This window comes from Acartia tonsa, chromosome 6 (assembly GCF_053477335.1).
Source record: "Acartia tonsa isolate MP-2025a chromosome 6, ASM5347733v1, whole genome shotgun sequence".
NCBI classification, from domain to species: Eukaryota; Metazoa; Arthropoda; class Copepoda; order Calanoida; family Acartiidae; genus Acartia; species Acartia tonsa.
The window spans coordinates 4,302,017-4,309,363 of record NC_137265.1 but is presented as its reverse complement, the minus strand read 5'-3'; the positions used below and the strand labels follow the sequence as shown (position 1 = coordinate 4,309,363).

At 36.7% G+C, this 7,347-nt stretch overlaps 1 protein-coding gene across 1 annotated transcript; it reads left to right on the top strand.

Annotated features, from left to right (window-relative positions):
* The first annotated feature begins 389 nt into the window (after positions 1-389).
* Positions 390-6,943, top strand: LOC145321538 (epidermal growth factor receptor-like). The gene is made up of 4 exons (XM_080162947.1): positions 390-428; positions 3,510-3,671; positions 3,877-4,074; positions 5,522-6,943. The coding sequence occupies exons 1-4, from the start codon at positions 390-392 to the stop codon at positions 6,743-6,745; spliced, it is 1,623 nt and encodes a 540-aa protein (XP_080019073.1). The 3' UTR covers positions 6,746-6,943.
* The last annotated feature ends 404 nt before the right edge of the window (positions 6,944-7,347 follow it).

Genomic DNA, 7,347 nt, shown 5'->3' with positions numbered 1-7,347 from the left:
AGTGTCATACAATGAACATCTATCTTGGTAAAAAAGGGAAATCATCAAACCTTTAAAATCATGCAACCTTATAATTATGAAAACTTAAAAATCTAGGAATCGATCTAGCACCGCAATTAATAAACAATTCTTAATGAAACATAATGGAAATATGTAGAACATGAGCATAATTAATCCCTGATAATTGAGAAAACCATGAAAACCTAAAAATCGGGGAATCAATCTAGCACCCCAATCAATATACCAATCTTAATAAAACTTGGGGAAAATATGTAGAATATAAAATTAATTAGGTACTTGCTTACATGTGGTAGACTGGAGCACCGAAACCCCCCCCCCCCCCGCTTAGTTTTGACAAAAATCAAAAATAAGGGGGGGGTAGTTTTTTAATGTCTGGAAAACGGCAAGGAGGCAAAAAGCACCGCAAGGCAAAGAATTAACCCCCCCCTTAATTTTGAAGAAAATCAAAAATAAGGGGGGGGTAGTTTTTTCACTGTACAACACGCCAGAAAGTTGAGTGAGGTAAATCAAGTAAATCCAGTATACCAGAGGGGAAACCTTATTACGAGATATTCATGTTTTGGGGCGTAATTTCCTTATTTATTGACTTTGGCCAGTAAAAGGTTTTAATTTTGCGCAAAATTAAAACCTTTTACTGGCCAAAGTCAATAAATAAGGAAATTATGCCCCAAAACATGAATATCCCTGTAATAAGGTTTCCCCTCTGGTATACTGGATTTTCTTGATTTACCTCACTCAACTTTCTGGCGTGAAAAAACTACCCCCCCCTTATTTTTGATTTTCTTCAAAATTAAGGGGGGGGTTAATTCTTTGCCTTGCGGTGCTTTTTTCCTCCTTGCCGTTTTCCAGACATTAAAAAACTACCCCCCCCTTATTTTTGATTTTTGTCAAAACTAAGCGGGGGGGGGGTTTTCGGTGCTCCGGTCTTCACATGTAAGCAAGCACCATTAATTATTCCCTAAAAATTTCAGCCCTGTATCTTGAAAAGGAGTTGAGAAAATCACAAAAAATCTAGGAATCGATCTAGCACCCCAAATAACAGACAGATGGACAAATAATGTATAGATTAGATGGTCATATATCATAATAATAGTCACTAAAAATTTCCGCTGTCTATCTTGAATAGGAGCCGAGAAAATCACGTTTTTTCCATAGCGTTTCAAACTGACTGACTGATGGACAGACAAAGTGAATTATAGAGTAGCTTCGCTACTAATAACCATAGTATTGTTCCTTCCCATCCCATCCCTGAATTTATAGGGGGGACTAAAAAGGGTAGGAAGTAACATTTAGAATTGCAAAAAGATATTTCGCTCAGGGATAAGGGATGGGAAACATAAGAAAATATTATTCCAGGCCTATTGCATCCGCCAATTGCCTATTGGTTGATACAAAACAAGCCGATTCTTATTGGCTTAGAGCAATAGCTAATTTGGAGCGTCCGCCAGTGACGTCATTCAATTAGGAATTGGTAAAAGTTCGAAGCTATGCCGGGACCTAATTAATGGCCAGGTTTCCTATCCCTTATCCCTGATTTTGCTAAATTCTTCAGATGCCTATCTGCAAAGACAAGAGGGTTGCTAAGGGGGGGGGGGGTATATAGCCCTTGTAAAAATGTGGTAGGGTAGGTGGGGGTAAATCCTAAGATACTAAAATCAGTTTGTCTATTTCTGTTCTTTAATATCTCTTAAATAGTCGACTTAATAGAGATTACCATTTTTGTGAAGCTTCCTATTTTTACTCTGCCTAATTTGTATCTTTTGTTGGAGGGTAGAGAGCACAAAACTCCACCCTCCTTTAGTTTTAATTTTTTTTTCTCTTTGCCATAACCCTTTTGGACCCTGCGGGGCCAGCAAATGTAAAATATGAAACTAAAATTAGCCCTTATTTTCCTAAATAGAGGGAGGAGTTTCTGTTCGACTAAGCACTTTTGGGAAAACCACCCGGTAGAATAATAAATCTTAAAGGAACCCTGCAAGAAATATACCGCTTTAACTATTGAAAGACCGCCATGAGTAGACCTAATATCCAAAATTTAAAGCCTCCAGTTGAAATTTAAAAAAAAGATAACAACTACTAATTACACCAACCCCATGAAATGTATTTACCCCCCACAAGAAACAAGTTTGGGTCAAATAATTTTTTAAGCCGCAGGCTCCAAATTATCAAATTATCTTATTATTAATTATAACACTATAATTATGAATTATATTATCTTACCATATTTATACATTTCCCTCCAAAATTGCCATTGAAACCTCGTGAACGGCAGAATCGCCGAAAATCGCGATTTTTGCGGCAAATAACGGCCAAACAGTTTGCCGGAGGTTCATAATGCATAAGTAAAAAGGGGCAAAAAAACAAAATTTTATGAAAAATCGTCAAAAATTGCTCCTGTGGCAGCGCGTATCGGCCAAACGGTTCGCCCGTGGCAGATAATGCGTAAGTAAAGAAATGTCCGCCCCAAAAAGTTGCTTTTGTATGTCAATCCCAAAAAACAACTCCCTGCATGAGTTTTGGCCAAAAAACTGAAAATCGCTATTTTTTATGGTCGATAACCATCAAATCCGGCTTTTAGTCGGCCGCCTGTTAAAAGCTTTCTGGCCAGCCGACAAGCCTTAATGATATATCCCTGGAACTGCCAGGGTATGTAGAATTTTGGTTAAGAAAAACATTTAGACCCTCTCATTGCAATTTTGTTGGTTATGGCGTGTCTTAAAGACCATAGTCAACCTAAATTCCGTCAAAATTTTAGAATTTACAAACATTTTTCAAATTGACATAAGTTTGTCAATTTTCAACCTTTTTTTACATTTTAAGTTGCTAAAATTATCTTCATTACCTAAGGTTTTAGTTTAAAAAAAAATTATTAATGAAAAATGGAATTTAAAGCATATTTTTTTAGATTTTAGATGAAATTTGGTTTTAAAATTTTTTTGGGGGGCCGGAAAGGGCCGGAAACCGGTCAAAAGACCGGATTTTAACCATTTTTTCAACTCTAGGGGTCATATCCAGTGTTGAGGAATTCAGATCAGAGCTTAAACCAAAAATCATCATAGGGGCGTACCCAGGAGGGGTCTTGATTTACAGATACCCCCTAAAAACCGGAAAAAAATCCCGGCCGGTTTTGGCCGGATCCGGCTCAAATTTTGCATGGAGTCATCCTTTTGTATTCCCCACAGTTGCTACTTGACTCAGCAAGATCCCAGAAAAGTGTGGTATATCTACCCTGGCCAACTATTGGATCATTTCACTCTCTGACAAACAAGAAAGCTTTATATAAGTCTCACAATATCTTTCTCTTTGCTCTGATACATTAAAAGTGAAGCCACAACAAACATATACTGCGCTTAGTTGCGTATGCACATTTTTTCCGCAATCAATCAATAACACAATTTGGTGTAAGGAAAAATTATTATTGTTCATTTAAATATCCTTGAAAGCTGTTTATAATGTGATGCGATAAATAACTTTTTCTTTTTTTTCAGAGAGGGTGCTGGGGTGAAGGAAAGGAAAACTGTCAACGGTTTAGTAAAATCAACTGTGCGGCTCAGTGCAATGGCGGCCGCTGCTTTGGTTCTAACCCGCAAGAATGCTGCCATCTGTTTTGCGCGGGAGGCTGTACTGGTCCTAAACAGTCGGACTGCTTGGTAAGTCTTTTGTTCTTGTTTTACATTAAATTTTTTAGGAAATGCCCAATTTTTATCAATATTTGGCCTTCAATTTTTAAAACAGAACAATGTAGTTCACATTCGAAAGTTGGAGATTTTGATTTTAGTTTTCAAAGAAAAAAATTGGTGTTAGATATTTTGGTTAGCAATTTTTAAATTTTTTTTAGAAAACATTATTTTTCAGGCCTGCAAGAACTTCTATGATGACGGGGTGTGTAAGCAGGAGTGTCCCCTCATGCAGATATACAACCCCACCAAGTACAAGTGGGAGAAGAACACAGAGGGAAAGTATGCCTACGGGGCCACCTGTGTTAAAGATTGTCCGGAAAATTTGCTTAAAGATAATGGGGCTTGTGTCAGTGCTTGCCCTCCCAAGAAAAAGGTAAAAATATTTTTATTTAACAAGATAATTTTGTCCCTAAGTAGCGAAGTTATTAAAAACAGTGATATAGTTATGTAGAAAGAAAGAAATCTTTTGTAATGTACTACCTGTAATCTTTTTGGTTCACCCCTGAATGCTGTTTTTGAGATCTTGTGCTAAACATTTATTCTCAGATTTCTTAAAGTATGTATTTTGAATGTGCATTATTTTTTTACTTACCAAGGACATCGGTTTTCAATGGGAGCATAGCTGCTTATTTTTGTACAACAAATTGAGAAAAACTCGGGAAGAAAGGGTTTTATGCGCTAATCCCTAAAAGTTTATAATGTTTTCTTATACGTTAAACTTTAATTAAAATTTAAATTTTGATTTGCTGGTTTATGAAGTTAAGTGTTCAAACGTTTCAACCACTAATTGTAACTACAGAAGGGGTAATTGTGTGTATCATCATTGGAGATAAATATCAATTTATTGGTCATTGTCATGACCTTTGGAGAAAAAAAATAATCATAAATTATTACCTTTGAACGACAGAAATGTTGGGGGTAAAATAGTTGTTGATATGACCAAACATTCTCTCTTCTAGTTTTTAATTTGATTTGAGATTTATATTTTTTAGTAGCGAAGCTACTCTATAATTCACTATGTCCGTCAGTCCGTCCGTAACGCTATGGGGGAAATGGGATTTACTCAGCTCCTATAAAAGATAGGATTCTGAAATTTTTTGACAACATTCCTATCATTAAGGAGCACAGTTAACTATAAAACATCAATGGCGATCGGACGGCTTTTAGCAGGTTTTAGGCTATTTTTTAATTTTGCACATTTTCCCCCATATCTTTGGTGTTTATGGTCCGATTTTCAAAAATTTTTCAGTTAAAGATATCAAAATTAAATTTTCCGTCGTTTGGAGAAACAATAATGACGGTCAGACTGCCTTTTTGCAGGTTTTTGGCTATTTTTATATTTTTTACATTTTCTCCCATATCTTTGGTGTTTATGATCCGATTTTCAAAATTTTTCAGTTTTACATATCAAAATTAAATTTCACATTGTTTGAAGAAAACAACTATGACAGTCAGACTGCCTTTTTGCAGGTTTTTGGCTATTTTATATTTTTTACATTTTCCTCCATATCTTTGGTGTTTTTAGTCCGATTTTCAAAATTTTTTCAGTTTAAAATATCAAAATTAAATTTTCCGTCGTTTGGAGAAAACAATAATGACGGTCAGACTGCCTTTTTGCAGGTTTCTGGCTATTTTTATATTTTTTACATTTTTTTCACATATCTTTGGTGTTTTTAGTCCAATTTTCAAAATTTTTTCAGTTAAAGATATCAAAATTAAATTTCACGTCGTTTGAAGAAAACAACCATGACAGTCAGTCCCATCCACAAAATTTTGTGCTTCGCTACTTATGGATGTTGTCATCCTTGTTATAATTTCAGGCAGAGAATGGTGAGTGTGTACCATGTGACGGCCCCTGCCCCGAGAGTTGTACCTTCAGTGAGAGCCAGCTCCAAGGCCACACTGTTCATTCTGGCAATATTGACATGTTCAGAAACTGTACAGTCATCGAGGGCAGCTTGACCATCCTTGATACGATCTTTGACGGCTTTCAGATGATTTATCCCAACTACACATTTGGGCCCCGGTTTCCGCATATGGATCCAGCAAAGCTGGAAGTATTTTCAACATTAAAAGAGGTTACTGGGTTTATTAACATTCAAGCCTACCATCCAAGGTTCACAAATCTGTCAGCGTTCCGAAATCTTGAAATTATTGGTGGAAGACACCTAACTGAATATTTCTCAGCTTTATACATTGTCAAAACTTCCCTAAAATCTTTGGGTCTGAAATCTTTACAAAAGATAAGATCCGGTGCTGTGGCTATATTGGAAAATAATGATCTATGCTACGCCGAGAAAATTAACTGTCAGCGGATTATGAAATCTCAGCAGCACAGCACCCTGCTGCAAAACAACAAATCTCCAGAACAGTGCATCATGGAGAGGAACCAGTGTGATGACCAATGTTCTGGGGACGGGTGCTGGGGTCCTGGCAACACCCAGTGCCTGGACTGTAAGAATTTTCAGATTGGCGATGAATGCGTTGGGCGGTGCGATGACAATTTGGGGTACTTTCAGAAGCCGGGCGACAACAAATGCAAGAAGTGTAACGTGCAGTGCGAGTTAACGTGCACAGGCGAAGGCGCTAACAACTGTGTCAAGTGTAAGAATATTAAAGACGGCCCGTTTTGTGTTGATGCATGTCCGTCGAGCAGATATAGCAACAAATATGGAGAATGTGAGGATTGTCATTGCAACTGTGTCGGCGGTTGCAAGGGAGGTGAGAATAATATTGGACCACGTGGTTGTAACAGCTGCGACAAGGCTATTGTCAACCTTGACCTGGAGGTTGAACAGTGTCTGCATGAGAGTGAGCAGTGCCCTGAAGGTTATTTCTATGAATGGGTTTCTCTGGCCGATAAAGCCCTGTGTCGGCCGTGCCATCCTCTCTGCAAGAAATGTAATGGCTATGGGTTCCACGAGGATGTATGTCTAGAATGTAAGGGATATAGTCAAGATCAACAGTGTACAAATCAATGTTCTAGTGATTATTTCCCAGATGATGAGCAGAAAAAGTGCGTGTCTAAAGTCTCTAAGTCATAAATTGCAGTCACAGGAGACTTTTAAAGATGTCTGGGGACCTGGATGATCAGGACCTGCCAAATCATGCCTAGAACCTGAAATTAACTGGAACACCCATATTTCATATGAAGATTTACTACTATTTTAGTAACATAAAATACTTTGTTTAAGTCAAAAAGTTGCCAATACAAAACTATTCTATTTCCAAGGCACCAGGCAGCTAGGGCCATAGAAAACACTCTAAAATATCATTGTTTTATTCCTGATAAAAATGAACTAAAAGTGATGATAAAAAAGAATTTTTAAAAGATGATAAAATTTTAAGTCATAATATAACTTTTTTCAGAAAAAAATAAAATAGTTTGCTTAAAATGGTTAGAAAATATAAAAATAGGATTTTTTAAAGTAAAGCTTTGAATTATGAAAATGGTTGGACCTTCTGTACAATCAAAACAGATAGCTCTTACAGTTAGAATTGCTCTTTTGATTTCAAACTTAGTATGCACAGTTCACTCGAAGCGACAGTAAGAGAAAAAAAAATCCTAGACATAAGGCCAACTGTTTTTAAAATGTCGCAATGAACATATAAATTTAGTGAAAAAAACAAAAACCTTAAAATGAGG

Coding starts and splice junctions, on each gene's coding strand:
- LOC145321538 (XM_080162947.1), top strand. CDS start 390: ATGTCTGGAAAACGGCAAGGAGGCAAAAAGCACCGCAAG. Junction 429..3,509: donor GAGGCAAAAAGCACCGCAAG/GCAAAGAATTAA, acceptor CTTTTTTTTCAG/AGAGGGTGCTGGGGTGAAGG. Junction 4,075..5,521: donor CTTGCCCTCCCAAGAAAAAG/GTAAAAATATTT, acceptor TTATAATTTCAG/GCAGAGAATGGTGAGTGTGT.